The sequence below is a fragment of the Ranitomeya variabilis genome, chromosome 1 (genome assembly GCF_051348905.1).
Source record: "Ranitomeya variabilis isolate aRanVar5 chromosome 1, aRanVar5.hap1, whole genome shotgun sequence".
In the NCBI taxonomy this organism is placed as follows: Eukaryota; Metazoa; Chordata; class Amphibia; order Anura; family Dendrobatidae; genus Ranitomeya; species Ranitomeya variabilis.
This window is the reverse complement of record NC_135232.1, coordinates 1,002,449,892-1,002,477,161: the sequence shown is the minus strand read 5'-3', so window position 1 is coordinate 1,002,477,161 and position 27,270 is coordinate 1,002,449,892. Positions and strand designations below refer to the sequence as shown.

General features: G+C 42.8%; 1 protein-coding gene across 1 annotated transcript in view; it reads right to left on the bottom strand.

Moving 5' to 3' along the window:
- The window catches only part of GALNTL6 (polypeptide N-acetylgalactosaminyltransferase like 6), a 2,887,171-nt gene that overhangs the window by 839,773 nt on the left and 2,020,128 nt on the right, over nt 1–27,270 (bottom strand). The window contains exon 6 of the mRNA XM_077279504.1: nt 20,764–20,947. Coding sequence (XP_077135619.1) covers nt 20,764–20,947 — 184 coding nt within the window. The remainder of the gene's footprint in view (nt 1–20,763; nt 20,948–27,270) is intronic.

Below are 27,270 nucleotides of genomic sequence, written 5' to 3'. Positions count from 1 at the left end.
AATGAGAGGAAGGCACACACACAGAGATGATGTATATAGCTTTAGCAAATTGAGGCCCGCTGTAAACTAGAAAGCAGAATGATACAAAAGGGGACTGAGCGGTCAGCAAAAAACCCTAATCAAAAAAAACCATCCTGAGATTACAAGAACCCATGTGCCAACTCATGGCACATGGGGAGAACCTCAGTCCACTAGAGCTACCAGCAAGCATTAAGACATAATAAGCAAGCTGGACAAAAAAAACCAAACAACTGAAAATCAGCACTTAGCTTATCCTGAAAGATCTGGGAGCAGGTAGGCAGGAACCAAACAGAGCACATCTGAACACATTGATAGCCGGCAAGGGAAATGACAGAAAGGCCAGGTAAAATAGGAAACACCCAGCCTCTGATGGACAGGTGGAAACCAAAGGCCGCAACCCACCAAAGTCACCCAGTACCAGCAGTAACCACCAGAGGGAGCCCACAAACAGAATCCACAACATACTACACAAGGAATTCCATAAAAAATAAATAAAAAATTTTTTTTCACCTGCTGTTGATTTGTTCATTCTGCCTGCCAAAGATTGCAGTAAGGCTTGGCTAACAGATAACCAGCGCTCTACGCTTACACCAGGGTTTTTGTGCAAATCTCTGAAATATGTGATTCAGAAGGAACCCCAAGTAAAAGATTCCCTATAATAAGGCAGATGGAGGAACTGTAGATGCCATAAGACCTGTGATCCTGCTGTGTCCGTCCTTTTAGGCGTGCATAAAAGTGTGGTTGGCCACAGTTTTGTGCACCTCTGAAAAGAAGGACACGTGACCGCCACGCGACCAATCACAAGCCGCGACGTCATCTAAGGTCTTTCAAGCGCTCATTCTTAGGAACGGAAGCTGCCGGTTACATCGGTAAGGTCCAGGCTGCGTCGGAGAGGTGAGTATATCAATATTTTTTATTTTTATTCTTTATTTTACACATTAATATCGATCCCAGGGCCTGAAGGAGAGTTTCCTCTCCTTCAGACCCTGGGAACCATACAGGATACCTTCCTATACTTGGTGTCCCATTGACTTGTATTGGTATCGGGTATCGGTATCGGCGATATCCGATACTTTTCGGGTATCGGCCGATACTATCCGATACCGATACTTTCAAGTATCGGACGGTATCACTCAACACTAGTCATATATATTATTTTCTGGATTTCCCTGGACCTTTAGTTTGGTAATATTTTGTCAGTTTCTTATGCTTTAGCTGGACCTGATGAGGTAGCAACAACCTGATGCACAGCATTAACCTGAGCAAGATGCTGGGACTGATGTCTCTGCTAAGCAGAATCCTCTGCGGCTGAGGGAAAAAGGAAGACCACAGAAGACATGGCTTGAGATTCCCCCTGCGCAGCGGTGGGAGCTCGACAACAGTGGTCACAATTGAAAAAATAGGCCTGGTCAGAAAGATTTTGGGGTGAAGTGGTTAATCATTAAAACTTGAATAATCTTATTTAAACCAACAAAGGTAGAAAAAAAACAAGTTATGTAGGAATTTATATATATATATATATATATATATATATATATATATATATATATATATACACTCACCGGCCACTTTATTAGGTACACCATGCTAGTAACGGGTTGGACCCCCTTTTGCCTTCAGAACTGCCTCAATTCTTCGTGGCATAGATTCAACAAGGTGCTGGAAGCATTCCTCAGAGATTTTGGTCCATATTGACATGATGGCATCACACAGTTGCCGCAGATTTGTCGGCTGCACATCCCAAAGATGCTCCATACAAGGCAGGATGGATCCATGCTTTCATGTTGTTTACGCCAAATTCTGACCCTACCATCCGAATGTCGCAGCAGAAATCGAGACTCATCAGACCAAGCAACGTTTTTCCAATCTTCTACTGTCCAATTTCGAGGAGCTTGTACAAATTGTAGCCTCAGTTTCCTGTTCTTAGCTGAAAGGAGTGGTACCCGGTGTGGTCTTCTGCTGCTGTAGCCCATCTGCCTCAAAGTTCGATGCACTGTGCGTTCAGAGATGCTCTTAGGCCTACCTTGGTTGTAACGGGTGGCGATTTGAGTCACTGTTGCCTTTCTATCAGCTCGAACCAGTCTGCCCATTCTCCTCTGACCTCTGGCATCAACAAGGCATTTCCGCCCACAGAACTGCCGCTCACTGGATTTTTTTTCTTTTTCGGACCATTCTCTGTAAACCCTAGAGATGGTTGTGCGTGAAAATCCCAGTAGATCAGCAGTTTCTGAAATACTCAGACCAGCCCTTCTGGCACCAACAACCATGCCACGTTCAAAGGCACTCAAATCACCTTTCTTCCCCATACTGATGCTCGGTTTGAACTGCAGGAGATTGTCTTGACCATGTCTACATGCCTAAATGCACTGAGTTGCCGCCATGTGATTGGCTGATTAGAAATTAAGTGTTAACAAGAAGTTGGACAGGTGTACCTAATAAAGTGGCCGGTGAGTGTATATATATAATACAGGAAGGCAAATACTTGGTAGCAAGCAAATCTTGACATCGAGTCCTTTCCCGTATGGTTTATTTCCCTGTGGAAAGCAATAGTTTGTACCTACACTACTCAGAACATGTCTATTTTCAGAATTACCATAATGATTGTTTTGAGGTTTTTTTGCTTTCCCTTTTGCAATGAAGATATTGTTTATTTCTGATTCTATCTAGCACTGTGCTTTAGTTAAGCTTCCAAATGAATGCACATAAAGTCTTTTCCACTCACTGTTTGTCTTTCCCTAAGTAAGGAGAGCGAGAATCAATAGAGTATTGACATACTTTACTGCCATACCTTAGGCGACAGGTGACCTATGTTCTTCATTCTTGTCATTACAATCTTGTGCACCAGAACACAAGTGTTTAAATATCTAGTTTACTTGCTTAACATTAACACTCTCTGTGTGGCTACTTCAACCTTAGGAACCTTTTTATGAATATGTTTCTTCTGTTCAAAAGTTATATAGTAGCTCAAAATAACTTTGAATAATTGCTTCAGTTTGGAAAATTTTAATTAGCTTTAACTGCATTTGACATTACAGATTTGTATCAAGTGAAAAATTAATGTTCTTCATGCCTGGAAAGATATAAACCAAAACAACGAGGCTGGTTTCTGATGCCATTTATAAGATTACGTATGGTGTCTTAAAGATTTTAGAACCAAAGCTAAATTGAATGTATCTGTAAATATCTTATTTTCTTAAATTAAATGTGACCTTATAACAAAAAATGGTAGAGCTCTGCACTGTTGAATCAATCCCATAGCTGAATCCAATTTAAAAGATTCAGGAATTTGTTGCCATTTTTACAGATAATTCTTTAAAATGTTACATACATAACATATATGTTACATACATACACATACATAAAAGCACTTTGAGGAGGTGAATTCATTTGTTAAAAAATAAATAGTGATTTTTCAAAAACTCACAAATGGCGAATCAGCTGAAAATTTTTGGAAACCCCAATTGATGGGAAAAAAACTGAAAATACTAAAATATGAAAAAAATACTTTAAAAACAGCATGAAGTAAAAGAAAAACAGCAAAAACTAGACAAAAAGGTACAAATGCAATAATGAATAAAGCTGTTTGCCAGAAGTGCATGTTAAATGGCGCTGTAAGCGTTTGACAGGGGCATTTAACTGGTTAATAGGAGAGAGTGGAGCGCGATTCCACCTGCTGCTGTTCCGGGCACATGTCAGCTGTTCAAAACAGCTGACATGTGCCAGGAAAGATGGGGACTCAGCGCATCATAGGGAGGGTGTCTGACATTGGCGTACTCTTTCAGAAAAGGGTTTAAGAGTAATCAGATACATGATAATTTTAACACCATTGCAGAACATGCTTATGGCAGTACGCAGTTGTAAGTGCAGCTACATGCAGAATGAGGAAAAAGCTTTTGGAGGCTGTTTTCAAGAAGGACAGCAAAGAAACCAATTTTCTCCAAGAAAAACATGAAGGACATGTTGATATTCTACAGGAAGTAATGAGAATGGACTCCAGAGGTCTGGGGTAAAGATATTTTCTCTGATAAAGTTACCTTCACCCTGTTTGGGACATCTTTAAAAATTATAGTTGAGAGAATAAAAGATGAGTGTTACGATGAGTCCTGCATCATGCCAACAGTAAAGCATCCTGAGACCATTCATATGTGCAGTTGCTTTTCATCCCAAAAAATTGACTCACCCACAATTTTGCCTAAAACACTACAGTAAATATATAATGATCAAAACACAAAAGAAAAAAGTACAAAACGTCCCAAAGACAATTTCACAGTTTATTCAAAACACATACCGTATATACTCGAGTGTATACTCGAGCCGACCCGAATATAAGCCGACCCCCCTAATTTTGCCACAAAAAACTGGGAAAACTTAATGACTCGAGTATAAGCCTAGGGTAAGAAATGCAGCACCTACCGGTAAATGTCAAAAGTAAAAATAGATACCAATCAAAGTAAAATTAATTGAGGCATCAGTAGGTTAAGTGTTTTTGAATATCCATATTGAATCAGGAGCCCCATATAATGCTCCATAAAGTTTATGATGGCCCCATAAGATGCTCCATATTAAAATATGCCCCATATAATCATGCATAAAGGTTAATTATGGCCCCATAAGATGCTCCATAGACACATTTGCCCAATATAATGCTGCACAAATGTTGATTAGGGCCCCATAAGATGCTCCATAGAGATATTTGCCCCATATAGTGCTACACAAACCTTGATTATGGCCCCATAAGATGCTCCATAAAGATATTTGCCCCATATAGTGCTGCACAAACGTTATGGCCCCATAAGATACTCCATACAGACATTTGCCCCATGTAATGCTGCACAAATGTTATGGCCCCATACAGACACTTGCCCCATATAGTGCTGCACAAATGTTGATTATGGCCCCATAAGGTGCTCCATACAGACACTTACCCCATATAGTGCTGCACAAACGTTGATTATGGCCCCATAAGATGCTTCACACAGACACTTGCCCCATATAGTGCTGCACAAATGTTATGGCGCCATACAGACACTTGCCTCATATAGTTCTGCACAAATGTTATGGCCCCATAAGATTCTCCATACAAACACTTGCCCCATATAGTGCTGCACAAACATTATGGCCCCAGAAGATGCTCCATACAGACACTTGCCCCATTTGCCATTGCTGCAATAAAAAATATTCACATACTCACCTCTCTGTCGCTCAGGCCCCCGGCACTTTCAATATTCACCTGACTTCGTTCCGACGCCGCTCCATCTTCAGCATCTTCTGTACTGACGTTCAGGCAGAGGGCGTGCACTATCCACGTCACCGCGCCCTCTGACCTGAGCGTCACTGCAGAAGATGCTGAAGACGGAGCGGCACCCGGAACAAGGAGCAGGTGAATATCACCGAGCGCTCCCCCTCCCCATTATACTTACCTGCTCCTGGCACTGTGCAGTCCCTGCTTCCTGGCGCCGCAGCTTCTTGCTGTACTGAGCGGTCACTGTTACCGCTCATTGCAGTAATGAATATGCGGCTCCACCCCTATGGGAGGTGGAGCCGCATATTCATTACTGTTATGAGCGGTACCATGTGACCACTCAGTACAGCAAGAAGCTGGGGCACCGGGAAGCCAGGGACCTGCAGGGACCACGCCAGGAGTAGGTGAGTATTATTACACAGCCCCCGCTCCCCTCTCCTGCCGACCCCTGGGTATGACTTGAGTATAAGCCGAGATGGGGACTTTCAGCCCCCAAAAATGGGCTGAAAATCTTGGCTTATACTCGAGTATATACGGTATATCATAATACATAATACATAATAAATACAATAAATAATAGAACAATTTAATGAATGGCTGGGGTAAAACACAAAGATACCGAGTGCTGCTGGTAGGGGGGGGCAGTAAATGACCACTAGCAGGACAAAGAGCAAGTGCTACCCGTATAGGGCTGTTTCCTTAAAGATATCAATCAGTCAGAAAATGGCCATAACACCCAAGTAGATAGGTCACTTTAGTATAGAAATCACAGTTTTAGCTCACACAGAGCAATCAGATAGATGGGAACTGAAAATCTTGTCCCAAAGGACCGTTAAGGCCAACTAGTGACAAAGGTAAATATCCCTTTAGGGGAACAAAATAGCATCAAAAACCGCCCTTACCCATGCTTTTTACCACCTGGAGACCTAGTGCTTGGGGCTGCTGCACTAGGTCTCTTGGAACAGGATGGGTAGTTTGTGGGAGACCAGGATAAAGCAGAGCATACTCTAGGGAGAGCGAAAAGTCTAGGGTCACCTTCAAAAGTTTGCATAGAGCTCTCCAGAAGCAGGACATAAATTGCACTTCTCTATCGGATACTATGGGCACAGTGAAGCCATGGTACTTCAAGATATGATTAATGAAGATTTTCATAAACTCTGGAGCCAAAGGCAGACCGGGTAACTGAACAAAATGTGCCATTTTAGAAAAACGGTTTACAATCATAAAAAGGACTGTACAAACCAAAGAACATGGTAGATCGGTAAAACAATCTGCCTATATGCTGCCAAGGGGCAGAGGGCACCAGAAGAGGTTGAAATAGTCCAGAAGAAAGTTGCCTAGGGACCTTGCTCTTGGAACAGGATGGGTAAGAAGCCGTAAAATCTTCACATCTTGTCGAAGAGAAAGCCACCAGTAGTAGCGAGAGATGAGAACCATGGACTTCTTGACACCCGCATGGCCGGCAAATTTGGAGGAGTGACCCCAGCAAAGAATCTTTATTCTGTCGGCCTCTGCCATAAATGTTTTACCCGGTGGAGGGTTGGAAATTCTGAGCAGAGCTATGGTGATGGCTCTGGAGGGATCGATAATTTCTGCTTTGGAATTCTTAATGCCAGGCTGAAAGCAGAGTTCAAAGTGAAACCGAGTAAAAAACAAGGACCACCTGGCCTGTCGGGGATTCAGCCTGTGAGCGGACTGTATGTAAGATAAATTCTTGTGGTCGGTGTAGATGACAAAAGGATGTATAGCTCCCTCTAGGAGATACTGCCATTCCTCTACTGCCAACTTAATGGCCAATAACTCCTTGCCCCCAATGGAGTAGTTGCATTCAGAGGTAGAGAATAATCTGGAGAAGAAACCACAGGGAACTAAATGACCAGAGGGAGACTTCTGAGAGAGTACAGCACCCGCTCCCATGGATGAAGCATCAACTTAGAGAATGAATGGCTTACTAGCCTCTGGACGATGCAATACTAGGGCTTTCGCAAATGCCTGTTTTAAAGTTACAAAGGCACACTCTGCTACTGGCAATCAGGCTTTGGGATTGGCCCCCTTATGGATAAAAGATGAGATTGGCTGAGATAACAAAAAGAAATGAGGGATGAACTGGCGGTAGTAACTTGCAAAGTCAAGGATGCATTGTAAGGCTTTCATTCCTTGAGGTTGTGGCCAGTTAAGGATAGCAGACCCCTTCTCCAGGTCCATCATAAGCCCAGAATCGGAGATAATGTATCTGAGAAAAAGCAAGCAGGTCTGTTCAAAGCTGCACTTCTCGAACTTGGCATAGAGCTGATTCTCCCATAGGTGAAGCAGTACCTGATGATCATTCCTTCTGTGGGTAGGAAGATCGGAGAAAAAAACAAGATGTCCAGGTAAACCACAACACAAGAATATAGGAGGTCCCAGAAGAAGTAATTAACTAACTCTTGGAAAACTGCTGGGACATTGCAGAGGCCGAAGGGCATGACCAAGTACTTGTAATGACCATCTCGGGTATTAAATGAGGTCTTCCACTCATCCCTGGGGCGCATCTGGACCAGATTTTAAGGCCTGTGAAGGTCAAGCTTAGTGAAGATCCGGGCTCCTCGTAGTTGATCAAAGAGCTCAGGGATGAGCGTCAGAGGGTACGTATTCTTGATGGTAATATCAATAAGACCTCTGTAATCAATGCATCAGAATCCCGCACCAGCAGGAGAAGTAGACTTCCCGATGAAGTCTTTGGCCAAATTCTCCTGGATATAATCAGACATGGCCAGGGTCTCAGCTGGAAAGAAAGAGTAGATTCTACCTCTGGGAGGAGTAGAACCAGGAATCAGGTCAATTGGGCAGTCGTGAGAACGGTGTGGAGGAAGGTCCTCTGCCTCCTTCTTGCAGAAGACATCGGTGAAGGACCACTAGGCAGCTGGTAATCCGACAGGAATGAAAGCAGATCGGGCATCAGTGACCAGTCGAACGGGTGATAGACAATGATCCTGGCAAGCCTGACCCCAGCGCTGAACATCCCCAGACCACCAATCAAGAATCGGTTTGTGAGCCCATAACCAGGGAAGACCAAGAAGAATGGCATGAGATAAATAAGGCAATACGTAGAATGCAATTTTCTCACGGTACCAGCTCTATCTCTTCAGTAACCTCAGTTACGGTCTCATGCAGGGTCTACCATCCACCAAAGATATCAACAGTGGGTTTGCCTGGTCTTTGACCGGAATGTGGTAATTATTGACTGCTTTGAGACTTATGAAGTTACCTGCCGCACCCGAATCCACATAAGACAGCTCCGAGAATTGCTTGAGACCAAAATTAATTTGGACCAAAAGAGTCAGAGGCAGAGAGGAATCATGTTCAACTAGGAAGGCCTCTCCTACCAGACTTAGGTGGAAGAGTTTCCCAGATTCAAGGACAAGAACGAAGTAAGCGTGAGGCGCTGCCACAATAGAAATATAGCCCTTGCGTGACTCTTCCCTTCCAATGCTGCTCCACCATCTTGACCTGATCCACTTGCATTGGTTCAGGCATGGGTAAGGAGGGAGATGACCCAGAAAGCTGAGGACTGGAAGGCCTATAGCTGATAGGAGAGGTACGATTAACCTTCCGCTCTCTAACAGACCCGCGCAAATGCTCTTGAAAACTTAAGTCAATGCACATAGCCAGAGAGATTAAATCTTCTAAAGAGGTAGGAATATCATGAGCAGCAAGTTCATACTTGACACGACCCAACAAGCCCCTTCAAAAATCCCCAACCAGCACCTCGTTATTACAACCCAATTCTGAAGCTAGCATCCTGAAACGAATGGCGTATTGCCCAACAGTAAGTGTGCCTTGGAGGATATTAAAAAGGGATTCTGTATCTGAAGTTATGCAACCAAGTTAGTCAAAAACCTTGTGAAAGGTCTCCAAAAAAGTGGATAATTGAGAGGTTATGGGATCATCACGTTCCCATAGTGGATTTACCCAAGCCAACACTTTCTCCTCTAAATGTGATCCCACAAATGCCACCTTAGACCAGATTTTTAACCCAGCGTAAAGGTAAAAGAAAGTTTTTTTCTTGCAACAAAAATTACCTTGTTGCATTGAAATGCCACTCAAGCAACTGCCTTACCCCTGTGTCTATATTTATATATCTATATATCTAGATATCTATATATACTGTAAACTTAGAAGTTTACATACTATATACAAAAAGACACACATGCATGTTTTTCTCAATAACTGACATGAAAACTAAATAAACCTTTCCTGTTTTAGGTGAATTAGGATTACCATAATTATTAATATTATAATTAATATTAGTTTGCACTTGTGTATAATTATACAGATAAATGAGGCACCTTCAAGTATCTTGAAATTGCACACAAGAATGAGCCAGACTTGTGCAAGTCTGCCATTGTCTTCCTGATATCTTGGCTGATTTCTTTAGACTTTCCCATGATGCTGATGCTGCACAAAGAAGCAATGTGTTTCAGGTGTGCATTAAATTACATCCACAGGTGTGTCTTTATTTAATGAAGATGTTGCCAAAAAACCTATCACGAGCTTCCAAACACATGACATCATCATATGGGCAGTCCAGAATTGTTTAAAGGCATAGGAATCTTAGTGTATGTAAACTTTTGACTTTGCAGTAAGAAAAATGTCTTAAAACATTCTCCCTCTCATTATTCTGGCATTTGGCAAATATTAATAATTATGGTAATCCTAATTGACCTAAAACAGGAAAGGTTTACCTTATTTTGTGAATTATATGACTCACCCCAAGATTTGAGGAGAAAAATAGGAAAAACAATGTTTTTTAATAAAATAGTAGTGCTTCTTATAATCCATGCATCTTATTGCTTACCGAGGGTGGTGGCTGTTGTGAAGCGGGGTTCCAGGGTCACCACTAGAGGAGGCAAAAGTGGAGTGTTGCTGCAGGCCACAGGCGGGGATGAGGGGTGTTTGACGTGCCGCTGCCAGTGTTCGGTGCTGTGGGTGTCCGGCGCTGCCAACATCTTGTGAAAGCCTAGAGCCCCCGCAGTGACATGGTTTCCTATGCGGTGGACTGGACTCCAGGAAAATTGCTGCTGGCCAGGGGTGGTGCATGTGCAAATGGAGATCTCGACAAACAACCGCACTCATACAATGTATTCAGATTGCATCAGAAGTGTGAAGTATTTATTGAGTAACACCAATAAATCCATCGGACAAGTGTCCCCCTCTCTCTTCCATCACTCTCTACTCATTAAGTGAGGTTTAATAAAGACCCAAAGGGTTGAAACGTTACCTCAGAACTCTATTGACCACTGTGGTGTTACTCAATAAATACTTCACACTTCTGATGCAATCTGAATACATGGTCGGAGTGCGGTTGTTTGTCCAAATCTATGAATTTACTGGATCCTTTCCAGGTTCAGCCTGCTCCAGCTTCACTCCAACAGAGTGCATGCCTTTCCCTTTTAATTACAAAAGGAGATCTCGGCACCAAGATCTCGGGAGATGAGATCTCAGTGCTGAGATCTCATCTCCCGAGATCTTGGTGCTGATATCTCCATCTGCACATGCGCTGCTCCCGGCCGGCAGCCATTTTCAAAGAGTCCAGTCCACCACATAGGAAACCATGTTACTGTGGGGGTTCTGGGCTTTCACAAGATGTCGGTAGAGCCCCCACAGCACCAGACACACGCAGCACCAGACACCCGCAGCGCCGTGCTGCACCGCACATCCGAACACCCCCTCATCCCAGCCTGCAGTAGGTAAGGTATATCTGCATTATAAGACACACACCTATTTTCCCTCCAAATTTGAAGGAAAAAAGTGCATCTTATAATCCGAAAAATATAGCATTCTGATTTCATGTCAGATTTTGAGAAAAACATGCATATGTGTCTTTTTATATAGTGTATGTGAACTTCTGGTTTCAACTGTATATAGTGTATATACATATGTGTATATATACAGTACAGACCAAAAGTTTGGTCACACCTTCTCATTTAAAGATCATTCTGTATTTTCATGACTATGAAAATTGTACATTCACACTGAAGGCATCAAAACTATGAATTAACACATGTGGAATTATATACTTAACAAAAAAGTGTGAAACAACTGAAAATATGTCTCATATTCTAGGTTCTTCAAAGTAGACACCTTTTGCTTTGATGACTGCTTTGCACACTCTTGTGTTGTGAATTCTGCTCTTGGGCTCCCTCCGGTGGTTATAAGTGGTAGTGCTGCTGTCTCTGGATCGCAGCATTCATCAGGTGTGTCAAGTTTTTGCAATCCTGACTGGGCTATTTAGCCTTGCTTGACCCTTTAGTCAGTGCCAGTTGTCCATTGTTCCTGGAGGATTCACATCCCTGCCTGCTCTCTCCTGCTTTGCTGTTCATTTCAACAAAGATAAGTTCTGGCCTTGATTTTTGCTGTCCACATGCTGTGGCCTTATTGTTCAGTTCTTTTCCATGTTTTTGTCTTGTCCAGCTTGGTCTGTATAAGGATTTGTTTATCCAAGCTGGTATCTCTGGAGATGCAGATATACCCTCCATATCTTTAGTTAGCTGTGGAGATTTAGTATTTTCTGTGGTGGATATTTTCTAGTGTTTTAATACTGACCGCATAGTACTCTGTCCTATCCTTTCTATTAAGCTAGAAGTGGCCTCCTTTGCTAAATTCTGATTTCAGTCTGTGTATATTTTTTCCCTCTCCTCTCACAGTCAATATTTGTGGGGGGCTGTCTATCCTTTGGGAATTTTCTCTGAGGCAAGATAGTTTTCCCTTTTCTATCTCTAGGGGTAATTAGTCCTCTGGCTGTGTCGAGATGTCTAGGGAGTGATAGGTACATTCCACGGCTACTTCTAGTTGCGGTGTTAAGTTCAGGGTCTGCGGTCAGTACAGGTACCACCTTCTCCAGAGTACGTCTCATGCTGCTCTTAGGCCACCAGATCATAACAGTACAACTTGCCAATAATGAGTTAACCGCATCTCAGAAGAAGGGAAGGAAAGTGCTGAGCCATTTTTTTTCTGTAGTCTGTTGTGTTTTTTTTTTTTTCTTCCCTCTTTACCTCTGGGTGGCTCAGGAGTTCGGCGCTGGTATGGATGTTCAGGGATTGGCTTCTCGTGTGGATCAACTTGCTGCTAGAGTACAGGGTATTTCCGATTATATCGTTCAGACTCCGGTTTTAGAGCCTAGAATTCCAACTCCTGATTTGTTTCTTGGGGACAGGTCCAAATTTTTGAGCTTTAAAAATAACTGTAAACTGATTTTTGCTCTGAAACCCCGTTCCTCTGGTGATCTCATCCAGCAGGTTAAAATTGTTATATCTCTGCTGCGTGGTGACCCCCAGGATTGGGCATTTGCCCTGGAACCTGGGAATCCAGCGTTGCTTAATGTAGACACCTTTTTTCAGGCGCTTGGGTTATTGTATGATGAACCTAATTCAGTGGATCATGCTGAGAAGACCTTGTTGGCCCTGTGTCAGGGTCAAGAAGCGGCAGAATCATATTGCCAGAAATTTAGAAAATGGTCTGTACTGACTAAATGGAATGAGGATGCCTTGGCGGCAATTTTCAGAAAGGGTCTTTCTGAATCCGTTAAAGATGTTATGGTGGGGTTCCCCACGCCTGCTGGTCTGAGTCGTTCTATGTCTCTGGCCATTCAGATTGATCGGCGCTTGCGCGAGCGCAGAGTTGTGCACACTGTGGCATTGTCTTCCGAGCGGAGTCCTGAGCCTATGCAGTGTGATAGGATTGTGTCTAGAGCTGAACGACAAGGATTCAGACGTCAGAATAGGTTGTGTTTTTACTGCGGCGATTCTGCTCATGTTATTTCTGATTGCCCTAAGCGTACCAAGAGAATCGCTAGTTCTGTTACCATCAGTACTGTACAACCTAACTTTCTGTTATCTGTGACCCTGATCTGCTCATTATCGTCATTTTCTGTCATGGCATTTGTGGATTCAGGCGCTGCTCTAAACTTAATGGACTTAGAATTTGCCAGACGTTCTGGTTTCCCCTTGCAGCCTTTGCACATGCTGTGGCCTTATTGTTCAGTTCTTTTCCATGTTTTTGTCTTGTCCAGCTTGGTCTGTATAAGGATTTGTTTATCCAAGCTGGTGTCTCTGGAGATGCAGATATACCCTCCATATCTTTAGTTAGCTGTGGAGATTTTGTATTTTCTGTGGTGGATATTTTCTAGTGTTTTAATACTGACCGCATAGTACTCTGTCCTATCCTTTCTATTAAGCTAGAAGTGGCCTCCTTTGCTAAATTCTGATTTCAGTCTGTGTATGTTTTTTTCCCTCTCCTCTCACAGTCAATATTTGTGGGGGCTGTCTATCCTTTGGGAATTTTCTCTGAGGCAAGATAGTTTTCCCTTTTCTATCTCTAGGGGTAAATAGTCCTCCGGCTGTGTCGAGATATCTAGGGAGTGATAGGTACATTCCACGGCTACTTCTAGTTGCGGTGTTAAGTTCAGGGTCTGCGGTCAGTACAGGTACCACCTTCTCCAGAGTACGTCTCATGCTGCTCTTAGGCCACCAGATCATAACACTCTTGGCATTCTCTTGATGAGCTTCAAGAGGTAGTCACCGGGAATGGTCTACCAACAATCTTGAAGGAGCTCCCAGAGATGCTTAGCACTTGTTGGCCCTTTTGCCTTCACTCTGTGGTCCAGCTTCCCCAAACCATCTCGATTGGGTTCAGGTCTGGTGACTGTGGAGGCCAGGTCATCTGGCGTAGCACCCCATCACTCTCCTTCTTTGTCAAATAGCCCTTACACAGCCTGGAGGTGTGTTTGGGGTCATAGTCCTGTTGAAAGATTAATGATCGTCCAACTAAACACAAACTGGATGGAATAGCATGCCGCTGCAAGATGCTGTGGTAGCCATACTGGTTCAGTATGCCTTCAATTTTGAACAGATCCCCAACAGTGTCACCAGTAAAGCACCCCCACACCATCACACCTCCTCCTCCATGCTTCACGGTGGGAACCAGACATGTAGAGTCCATCCGTACACCTTTTCTCCATCGCACAAAGACACGGTGGTTGGAACCAAAGATCTCACATTTGGACTCATCAGACCAAAGCACAGATTTCCACTGGTCTAATGTCCATTCCTTGTGTTCTTTAGCCCAAACAAGTCTATTCTGCTTGTTGCCTGTCCTTAGCAGTGGTTTCCTAGCAGCTATTTTACCATGAAGGCCTGCTGCAGAAAGTCTCCTCTTAACAGTTGTTGTAGAGATTTGTCTTCTAGAACTCTGTGTGGCATTTACCTGGTCTCTAATCTTAGCTGCTGTTAACCTGTGATTTCTGAGGCTGGTGACTAGGATAAACTTTTCCCCAGAAGCAGAGGTGACTCTTGGTCTTGCTTTCCTGGGACGGTCCTCATGTGAGCCAGTTTCTTTGTAGCGCTTGATGGTTTTTGCCACTGCACTTGGGGACACTTTTTAAAGTTTTCCCAATTTTTTGGACTAACTGACCTTCATTTCTTAGAGTAATGATAGCCACTGGTTTTTATTTACTTAGCTGCTTTTTTCTTGCCATAATACAAATTCTAACAGTCTATTCAGTAGGACTATCAGCTGTGTATCCACCAGACTTCTGCACAACACAACTAATGGTCCCAACCCCATTTATAAGGCAAGAAATCCGACTTATTAAACCTGACAGGGCACACCTGTGAATTGAAAACTATTCCCGGTGACTACCTCTTGAAGCTCATCAAGAGAATGCCAAGAGTGTGCAAAGCAGTCATCAAAGCAAAAGGTGGCTACTTTGAAGAACCTAGAATATAAGACATATTTTCAGTTGTTTCACACTTTTTTTGTTAAGTATGTAATTCCACATATGTTATTTCATAGTTTTGATGCCTTCAGTGTGAATGTACAATTTTCATGGTCATGAAAATACAGAAAAATCTTTAAATGGGAAGGTGTGTCCAAACTTTTGGTCTGTACTGTGTATCATGAATTATTTACTTAGGTAGCATGTAGCACTATGCATCTACACTGTTAGATAATAAGTAAGAAGTTTGTCCTTATGTTTACCACATTGAAGTAAAAGAAAATGAAATTTGCCTTATAAAGATTTGCCATTTGCAGTAAAGTGCTGGGTAATTGAAATAAACAAGGTCAGGATGAGGATTAATGGATTTTGTGAAAGTCGAATTGATGTGCTTCTTACTCCAAATCTCCAACATGGCACAACAACATAAACTTGCATCATCTGGAGTAATTCATTAACAGACTGTCATTTAGAAAGTTGCCAGAAAGACAACCTCATATATTAAACAATTTCTTTTGACTGCTGTCTTGATGTAACATACTTTAATGCTAAATAAAGTAGTGTGCCTTTCAAAAAATAGATGTTTCAACTTCTATAAACATGATTAAAAATAAGTCAAACTTCAAAAGAATTAATTTAACATCAATAAAAAAGTAAGATTGATTTATAAATCCAACATACACCCTAATCCCTATTTCATCTTACATATTGTTTTAAATCAGTTATTCTTTAGAAGTCATTTAAAGTAAAAAAATAAATAAATAAAAACATACAATTGAGGCAAAAAAAATATGATTTCCTGAGGAAAAATTACATAATCACGTAGCATAAATCCCCTAAAAGGAATTTTATTAATCCATAATAAAATCCCATGCATAAACAATAATTCATTAATGCATATAGTATATACTATGATAGTGTAAGCAATGTCTTTCAGTTAACAGAAAAAATCTTACATTCCCATAATTGTGAACAGTAAGGGCACAGGATAATTATTGATACTCTGCCTAGTTTTTCCCGTCTACTTATTGGAGTCCTAATGCTGACACAAGTGAAGAAGAGTTGTGTCTAGTGGTCAGTTGTGTGAGTGGCAGGCATCTGCTCAGCGAACGCTTAGAGCAAGTAACACATGTTATTCTGGTAATACTGTATGTCAATTTGGAATATCTTTTGAAAGTCAGATGTCCTCAATTTTTCTGTTACATGGAGAGTTTAAAAATGTGGCTATCCAATATTTTTCCTTTGCTTGATATTAACAATTTTTATGTCATCTCATGCTGCTTATTTTTCTTAGCTGCACAATTGAGAGCCCTGTTGCTTCACTGTTATCACTCCACTGAGACAGTAACTTAGTATGGACATCATTATCATCATCATAGTCCATCTGACTGTCAGGCTCATCCCCTGCCTTTACCAAGTCTGTCTCTTTACACATCAAACTGTTACTGCTCCTTCTCTTCCTCCTACTGCTCTTTCTAGAAATACTGCTGCTTTCAACATAAGCTTTGAAAATCCCCATCAGAAAATGGGCAGAATTGAACAGGAACAAGTTGCCGTTCTTCCTCTTTCCCCTATTGCGTCCTGGTAAGTTTTTTTCCCAAGATAAATATGAGGGGGGTTGCATTATGGATGTCACAAGTGTCCTAACAAATTTTGTTGCCTCTTCAAAAGAGTCCATCATTCCCTGCTGTCAACAGATCTTTAAATAACCCATACTCCAGGTTGCCTGCTGCAAGATGTAGTACATCATCAATAGATCCAGTATGGCCTGCTCCTGATTTTGTTCACAGAAGAAGCAGCTCTTCCTTTAGAATATTTTTTGGTCAGATATTGGCTTTGTTCTTTATTATCTACTTCACTACCAGCCATCTACAATGAAATCACCACCTCGGCACCCCAATGTGCAGTTCCAATCATAAACATTAATATCCATGATTTGGCTCACAGTTGTCTAAGTGTTGGAAATGCTCCCTTGCCTAATTCCACATATAGATTTGCCCTCAGAAAGCCGTTATCATTGCCAGTGAACACTAGCTGACAGAGCTAGAAACACAGGTAAGTATTATATACAGTATATGTATATTTATTTTTAGTTTAAAAAAAATAAATCTGAAAAGGGTGAGAGAAGAGATTTGTGTTGTGTATATGGGTGTAAGATTAAACTAGTACAGCAAGAAAGCAAAAAAGGTAGACATTCACATTTAAAAGTCTGTACTGTAGAGATTTGTATTTGCCACAAAAAATATATCCTTCTTAAAATTGATTGTGAAATAAATTCAAAAAGTTGATGTTAACCACTTGTCATTGTCACAATCGAACTTCAGTTTTTACTTCAGTTGAAAAAATATAACTAAGAGAATTATTCTGCCCTTGGTTATAGTATGAATTAAAAAAACAGAAATGTAATTCATAGACAGCTTTAAAAAGTGCTCAGCTTCATATATATATACTGTATATATATATATATATATATATATATATATATCACTGTGTGATCAATTCACATAGAGTTAGTATCTGAGAACCATTGTTCTCTCATTCCATTAAATGAATTTATGCATTAGGGCTCGCTCACACGATCGTAGATCCTCTCATCCGAGAGAATCGGGTAGATTATGCTAATGACAGTCTGCTCAAACTATGATCAGAGTGTCTTCCCAGTGTCACTATAGTGTGATCCAATTCTCTTGGATGAGATACCCATAGAACACAGTAAGGCCGGCCTCACACTCACCGTATCAAAATACGGTCCGTATTTTATGGCCGTAATATGCAGAAAAGTCCCCAAAATAGTGATCCGTATGTCATCCGTAGGCAGGGTGTGTCAGCGTATTTTGCGCATGGCATCCTTCGTATGTAATCCGTATGGCATCCGTACTGCGATATTTTCTCGCAGGCTTGCAAAACCGATATCTAATGGATTTATGGTCTCAAACGTTCATTAAAACATATATACAGTATATATATGTCATTGAGACACATATACAGTATATATATATTCTGTATTTATATTTAATTCAGCGTGATATATGTGAAAAGCCGGTAATTCAATTGCCGGCTTTTCATTTCTCCTTCACAAACCCGACATGATATGAGACATGGTTTACATACAGTAAACCATCTCATATCCCCTTTTTTTTGCATATTCCACACTACTAATGTTAGTAGTGTGTATGTGCAAAATTTGGGCGCTGTAGCTTGTAAAATAAAGGGTTAAATGGCAGAAAAAATGCAATTTTCTCCACCAGAGTGGTAAAGCCAGTGACTGAGGGCAGATATTAATAGCCTAGAGAGGGTCCATGGTTATTGGCCCCCCTGGCTACAAACATCTGCCCCCAGCCACCCCAGAAAAGGCACATCTAGAAGATGCGCCTATTCTGGCACTTGGCCACTCTCTTCCCACTTCCCTGCAGCGGTGGGATATGGGGTAATGAAGGGTTAATGTCACCTTGCTATTGTAAGGTGACATTAAGCCAGATTAATAATGGAGAGGCGTCAATTATGACACCTATCCATTAATAATCCAATAGTACTAAATCGTTAATAAAACACACACACATTATTACAAAGTCCTTTAATGAAATAAAGACAGAGGTTGTTGTAATATTTTATTAGACTCTTAATCCATCTGAAGACCATTGTCCTGAAACAAAGTTAAAAAAACAAACAACAATATTCCATACCTTTCGTTGTTATGTCCCACGAAGTAAATCCATCTGAAGGGGTTAAATCATTTTTCAGCCAGGAGCTGTGCTAAAACACTCGCTCCTGCCTGTAAACCCCGGGTACTGAAAGGAAAGCTGGGTGATCTGTAGTTACCTTGAGTTGCGGTGAGGCGCCCTCTGCTGGATGTCCTCATATGAACTCGAGCGTGGGAACTTTTCCAAGGCTCCAGTTCATGAGGACATCCAGCAGAGGGCACCTCACCGCGACTCAAGGTAACTACAGATCACCGAGCTTTCCTTTCAGTACCCGGGGGTTTACAGGCACGAGCGAGTGCATTAGCACAGCTCCTGGCTGTAAAATGATTTAACCCCTTCAGATGGATTTACTTCGTGGGACGTGACAGATCATCGGAAGGTATGTATATTGTTGGTTTATTATTTTTCAGAGCGAGGGTCTTCAGGTGGATTGAGAGAGCAATAAAATATTAAAACAACCTGTGTGTTTATTTCATTAAAATACTTTTTAATAATGTGTGTGTGTTTTTTTAACCCTTTCATACAATTGGATTAATAATGGATAGGTGTCATAATTGACGCCACTCCATTATTAATCTGGCTTAATGTCACCTTACAATAGCAAGGTGACATTAACCCTTCATTACCCTATATACCACCACTACACGGGAGTGGGAAGAGAGTGGCCAAGTGCCAGAATAGGCGCATCTTCCAGATGTGCCTTTTCTGGGGTGGCTGGGGGCAGATGTTGTTAGCCAGGGGGGCCAATAACCATGGACCCTCTCTAGGCTATTAATATCTGCCCTCAGTCACTGGCTTTACCACTCTGGCGGAGAAAATTGCGCGGGAGCCCACGCCAATTTTTTCTGCCATTTAACCCTTTATTTTACAAGCTACAGTGCCCAAATTTTGCACATACACACTACTAACATTAGTAGTGTGGAATATGCAAAAAAAAAGGGATATGAGATGGTTTACTGTATGTAAACCATGTCTCATATCATGTCGGGTTTGTGAAGGAGAAATGAAAAGCCGGCAATTGAATTACCGGCTTTTCACTAACACCGCTGCGTATTTCTCGCAAGTCACACTTCTGGTCCGTGTGGAATCCGTATTTTTCTCACCCCCATAGACTTTCATTGGCGATTTTTTTGCGCAATACGGTGACAAACACAGCATGCTGCGATTTTCTACGGCCGTACAAAACCGTATATTACGGATGCATAATATACGGCAGATAGGAGCTGGGACATAGGGAATCATTGGGCCGTGTGTTATGCATATTTTACGGACGTAGTTTATGCGCTCATACGTCCGTAAAACTCGCTAGTGTGAGGCCGGCCTAAGGAGGAGATGAAGAAAAAATGTATCCTATCTTCTCCATTCTGTGTATTTGCAGAAATCGGACTGCACTTAGATGTCATCCAAGTTCAGTCTGATGTTTTACATGCACCCATAGATTAAATTTGTGAGTGGCATCCGATTTCTAAGTGAAATTTCAGCATGCTGCGATTTTTTTCACCAACAGATTCTATCGGCATCCGCACTGCCCCATTGAATAACACTGGTCCAAGTGTTATCTGATAAAGCATCAGATAGCACTGATCCAATTTATTCACTTGCATAAGCGAGCCCTTATTCACAGACTATTTGTATCAATCCCATGCTCTATCTTCATAGCGCTGCAATTATTTCAACTCAAAGTCTATTTGCATCAAAATTGATTTTCTTATTTCTAATTTTCTTACATTGCAATACACTAGTCTACACCAAGAAAATTACAGAGCCCTTTATGTTAGTACTTAGTGATTTGCCAAATATGAAGATTAATATTTAATATTCATTGGTTCACCTATGTAATGAATTCATAAGATGAAGCAGCAAATTAATCTTTCTGAAAACTGCAAATAGAATTCCATAACATCATAATAAGTTTTAGTAATATACAACATTATCCTCCATGCAGGTTCATCTCTGCTACATATAAACAAGTTGTGAGTCAGGTATGGTATAGCTGTGGTGTATTGTCTGGTGTACATTGTATTTTTTCTTTTTATCCTACTTACTCAAATGGATCACTGGGATCTGTTCTTTGTAGCTCTGGCGGAATTGGAATTCGTTTGTAGTACATTTCCCAGTCAAACGCTCCTCTCATGGCATCACCTGCTTGAGCTTCATATCCAAAGTGATTGTGGTCAATGACATCTATCATGGGACACACAATCGTTTTGTTGTTCAGAGCAATCTGATCTGTAAAATGAAAAGCACAAAATACGGGGAGACATAGTTAGTCCAATCGTCCATCATATTCAAGAAACTTGACTTAAGCACTTCCTTTAGGGATGAAAGGATATTTTTTTACTTTTTCCATTTTACCTACTGTGGCTCCCTCAAAGCATTTTACTTTTCAAAGAAGGCTCAAGCTGCTATCTTATTTGGGGCTCCATAGAGTTGGACAGTGATTAGAGACAATTACACTTTTTTTAAGGGGAATTGCATCCTAGGGAGATCTACAGAAGCTGAGCTATCTATATTTCTGTCATTCAGCCTCTGCAAGCTGTCCTCAATCTGTCACATGAAGAGATGAGTGCCACTGTCTAAACTCTGGAAACAGCACTTGAAGGAAGCTGTGCTGCGGAATTATCAGACCAGGTTCATGTCTGAATGTTCATTTTCAAGAAACATGCTAAGCATCAGAATGCACCTGCATATGCCACATGCTGTTAGTTTAAATTGTTCCCTTCGTTTACCCACAGTAAATATCTAGTTTTATCTAGAATAGTTCACTGGTTCACATACATTCATATGTAGTGATTCACAACATTAGAATATTAAAAAGTAAACTATATTCATTATCAACTAAAAGGGTTATTCCCATAAAGCATTACACGTATTAATTAGTGATGAGCGAGTATGCTCGTTACTCGAGTTTCTTCCAGCATGCTCGGCTTGTCTCCGAGTATTTTGGCGTGCTCGGAGATTTAGTTTATGTCGACGCAGCTGCATGATTTGCGGCTGCTAAACAGCTTGAATACATGTGAGGCCAGTCTCACACGTCCAGATAATTCCGGTAACGGAAAAATCGGTACCGGAATTATCCGTGTCCGTGTGCCCATGCGTTTCTGTGGCACATCAGTGTGGCACACGTGCGGCACACGTGTGCTGCCCGTGTGCCGACTGGGTACCACACGCACCGTGCAGGAGACAGCGCTAGAGATAAGCGCTGTCCCCCCCACGTGGTGCTGAAGCCGCCATTCATATCTTCTCTGCAGCAGCGTTTGCTGTAGAGAAGATATGAATAATCCTTTTTTTTTTTTGTTTCTCGAGTTTAACATAAAGATCCCTGTCCCCACCCCCCTCCCACCCCCTGTGTGCCCGCCCGCTGTTAAGAAAATACTCACCCGGCTCCCTCGCTGGCGCTGCTTCCTGTCCTGGCCGCACCTTCTACTGTATGAGCGGTCACGTGGGGCCGCCGATTACAGTCATGAATATGTGGCTCCACCTCCCATAGGGGTGGAGCCGCATATTCATTTCTGTAATGGCGGCCCCACGTGACCGCTCATACAGTAGAAGCTGCGGCCAGGACAGGACACTGCGAGGGAGGCGGGTGAGTATTTTAATAACAGCGGGCGGACGCACAGGGGGTGGGAGGGGGGTGGGGACAGGGATCTTTATGTTAAACCCGAGAAACAAACAAAAAAAAGGAATATTCATATCTTCTCTACAGCAAATGCTGCTGCAGAGAAGATATGAATGGCGGCTTCAGCACCATGTGGGGGGACAGCGCTTACTGTAGCGCTGTCTCCTGCACGGCAGACGGACTGCACACGGACAACGTCCGTGTGCGGTACGTGTTTTACACGGACCCATTGACTTTAATGGGTCCGTGTAATCCGTGCGCTCCCACGAACACTGACATGTCTCCGTGTTTGGCACACGGAGACACGGTCTGCAAAAAATCAATGACATCTGCACAGATGCATTGATTTCAATGTGTCTACGTGTGTCAGTGGCTCCGGTACGTGAGGAAACTGTCACCTCACGTACCGGAGCCACTGACTTGTGAAACCGGCCTGAGGAATGCCTGTTTGTTAGACAATCCCCACATGTATTCCATCTGTCTAGCAGCCGCAAATCATGCAGCATGCATGGAGAAACTCGAGTAACGAGCATACTCGCTCATCACTACTATTAATACATTGTTCATAAAAATGAATCATATATGTAATTGACATCGCTTATCCAAATTACATATTTTGCAATAAAACTCTTTTCAAAACGTCCCAAATGCTAGCAGTAATTGCACAGAGTTGCTACTGGATAAACATACTGCTGTAGTTCTTCTTTAAGGCTACGGTCAGACCGCCATATGTTCTCTCATGCAAGAGAATCAGGATGATTATTCTAATGATGTTCAGCTCATTCTCTCAAAGTTTGAGCTGAATGTCATCTTATTGATTCACAGGACGGATGTGGAGAAGATGCAGCTGAGTAGCTCAGCAGAGGAGGTGGAGGAGGAAGATGAGGAAGTTATGTTGCGGTTTCCCACACAGACGAAGTGACGCAACTATGACAAGCAATGCATTCTCAGTCCCAACTCTGCCTGATGCCAGCACCAGTTGCGAGTGTGTTGTTTGCAGGGGTGGCAAGGGTTGCCTAGCCTGGGCGTTTTTGACCCAACACATGTTTTCTGTTACATTTGCAAAAAAACCTCAGTAGAGGCAATAATTTGACAACTACATGCATGAATCGGCACATGCACGATCAACATGTCTTATTGTGGGAATCACACTGCGCTAAAATGTGGACTAGTGGGCCTCACCAACCACAGGCCATCCCATCAACCCCATTTGCTACTTCTCCCTCTTCCATCACCATTCCAAGTGTTCACACACAGATTTCCAGCAGCAGAAACTACAATTGTTTACCCACCACAGCTGGGGTGAGTGAGAGCCAGTCAGATGTTATGGAAGTAGACATGACTGCTGCTTTTGTCACCTAGCACTACACATTTTTTTCAATCCACCATAACATCTCCGCCTGCACCTCACTCACAGTCCAGCAGTTTGTCCTCTTTTGCATACTCTGCCATCTCAGCACAGCAGCCAGCTCTTGGTTCCATAGTTGTGGTCACATAAAAGAATGTCTCTTCCTACACATAGCAAAGTTAAGATCTTGAACTCGACCATCTCCAACCTGTTTGCAATGGAAATTCTGCCTTTCTGACTTGTGGATACTGATGGTTTTCAAAAGATGATGGCCATCGCAGTCACCTAGTACCAGTTGTCCATTCTCAAAGATAGCTGTGCCTGCGCTACACCAGCATGTTGCTAACAACATCACCCATTACATGAAAAAATCTATGTCTGCCAGGGTGCATTTCACCACTAACACCTGGATGAGCAAACATGTGCACATCGTTACATCTTGCTGACTGGGCACTGGGTGACTCTGGTGGCTGTGGTGGCAGGTGGTCAAGGGGCTGCTACACAAGTCTTTGAATCCCCAAGGCTTGCAGGACAAACTTCTGTATCTAACACTTACTCTACTGCTTCTGCCTCCTCCACCTCCTCTAGGGCCTCCACCTGTTCCCTCAAACTCTCCCTTAATCAGACATGTATTCCAACAGTGCATATAGAATCTACCTCCATACTGCACAGCCATGGCTCACTGCAAACAGGCAGTGTTTAAATTAATGTGCCTTGGAGATCACAGTCACACAGCTCAAGAGTTGTGGACAGGTATCCAGGCTGAGATAGAGCAATGGCTGTCTCCACTAAAATTGGAACCAGGGAAGGCCGTGTGCTATAACGGTGCAAACCTGGTGGCAGCCCTATGCAGTGGCAACCTCACCCATGTGCCTTGAGTGGCTGACGTCTTCAATCTGTTAGTAAAGAATTTTCTCCACCACTATCCCTGCCCCGATGCGCTGCTGCAGAAAGTACAGTCGCTGTGTACTCACGTCTGCCGACTGCACGACCCAGGTCACCATTGCTACAGAGGTCTTTCAGCCTACCGGTTAACCATTTGATTTGCAATGTGCCAACATGGCGGAATTCGTCTGTGCATATGTTGCAGCCACTGTGGCAGCAACGATAAGCCCTGGTGCAGTATGTCCTTTTGTATAGCTTGGGTCACTGCTGTCCAGACATGGTGCAAATCATTCTTGCATAGTGGGCACAGGTGAAGGACCTCAGCACCCTTCTGCACAGTTTTGAATTGACTACTAAGATGGTTAGCGCTGATGATGCCATCATCAACATCACTATTCCAGTCATTTACATGCTGGAGCACACTTTGAATATTCTGCATGAGGAGGTGATGGTCCTAGAGGAAGAGTTAGAAGCAGAGGAGGATGTGGAGGAAATTACAGTATCTCAAATTTCTAAACTGTTAGTGAACATGCAGGAGCCGAGGAACAAATTGAGGAGAGCAAGGTGATTCTATAAGACATTGTGATTTTGGTTCAGCCTGCACCTTTTTTTCTATACAGAGTGCACCACATTTCTTGTACTGCCTGAGAGAGCAAGGTGATGGACACCCAACAGTCAGGAGATAAAGAGGATTATGATAAGCTCTCTGTTTTCCATGGTTTGTAGGAGGGGATAGAGGAAGCAATCTTGAGTGTTAGGGTACTGTCACACAGTGCAATTTTGATCGCTACGACGGCACGATTCGTGACGTCGCAGCGTCGTATGATTATCGCTCCAGCGTCGTAGACTGCGGTCACACTGTGCAATCACGGCGCTGGAGCGATGCCGAAGTCCCCGGGTAACCAGGGTAAACATCGGGTTACTAAGCGCAGGGCCGCGCTTAGTAACCCGATGTTTACCCTGGTTACCAGCGTAAACGTAAAAAAAACAAACAGTACATACTTACATTCCGGTGTCTGTCCCCCGGCGTTCTGCTTCTCTCCACTGTGTAAGCACCATAACCGGAAAGCACAGCGGTAACGTCACCGCGTCACCGCTGTGCCCGCTTTCCGGCTGGCAGGCGCTCACAGTGCAGAGAAGCTGAGACGCCGGGGGACAGACACCGGAATGTGAGTATGTACTGTTTGTTTTTTTTACGTTTACGCTGGTAACCACGGTAAACATCGGGTTACTAAGCGCGGCCCTGCGCTTAGTTACCCGATGTTTACCCTGGTTACAAGCGAACACATCGCTGGATCGCTGTCACACACAACGATCCAGCGATGTCGGCGGGTGATCAAGAGACGAAAGAAAGTTCCATACGATCTGCTACGACGTACGATTCTCAGCAGGGTCCCTGATCGCTGCTGCGTGTCAGACACTGCGATATCGTATGGATATCGCTAGTTCGTCACGAATCGTACCGTTGTAGCGATGAAAATGGCACTGTGTGACAGTACCCTTACTCCACCACCAGCACAGCATGGACTTGGAGCTCATGGAAGCACCTGGCACATTAGCACCTTCATGCTGCATTATCTTCATCATGATGCCCGTATTCTTAGGGTTAGATAAAGTGTTACCTCTGGCTTGCCAACCTGTCAGATCCTCCGTACAAGAGTAAATTTAGCCAGTTGCTTCCCCCCTGGAAAGGGATGTGTGCATGCTGGAGTACCGAAATACGCTTGGAGACAATCTTAAGAGTGGTTTTACCAAAGATAGCAGTGAGACACAGAGTGTGCACTCTATTGTAGACTTCCATCCCCGGGAATGTCAAGGCATCATTGCCAAAACATGATCAGCAGCAGTGTAAGTGGCATAAGCAATTTCTGTGAGTCATTTAACACATTTTTTAGACCAGCCCATGCATCAGTAGAACAGAATACAAGTCTGTCACGCTGTGAACAACTGGAGAGGATGGTTTAGCGGTATCTCAAGTTCAATATCAATATCATCAGGGGGTTGGACCCTTTTTATATTTTGGTCTTCAGACATGGAAGAGTGGCATGAGCTCGCCTGTTACACCTTGGAGATTTTTTCATGCCTGGCAGCCAGCATTCTCTCAGAATGTGTCTTCAGTGCTGCTAGTGGTGTCCTGATGGATAAGCACATTCGGCTGTCCCCTAAAATTCTAGACTGCTTAACTTTCACTAAAATAAACAAGTCATGGATGTCCGATGACTTTTGCACCCTAGTGCAATGTCATGTATAGATCTTGCGTTATTGCAGTCTGTGCCATTTTTGTCATGTCTTCTGTGCATGCTGTTGCCACTGCTGCTGATGTTCCAAACATTTTTTGTAAATGTGGAAACCCCAAGTTGGGTCTCCATCTGGTGGGTTGCCTGTAGTGGAAAGTGTGTCAGAGACCTATTATACTGGTTCTACTCTGTGGAAATTGACACTTTAGTGGTGTGCGACAATAATTTTTTGAAATGTGGAGACTCCAAGTTGGTTCTCCATCTGGTAGGTCTGTATCAGACATGCTGAAAAAGACCATGGTGGGGAAGTATAAGTTTCACCATTGCAGAATCTCAAAAGTTATCCAAAAATTACCCAACTAGTCTGTATCATGCATGCTGAAAGAGACTGTGATGGAACCTCACAATACATTTTGCAGTTATTACAATCGGTAGATATAGGTAGTACAAGTTTCACCATTGT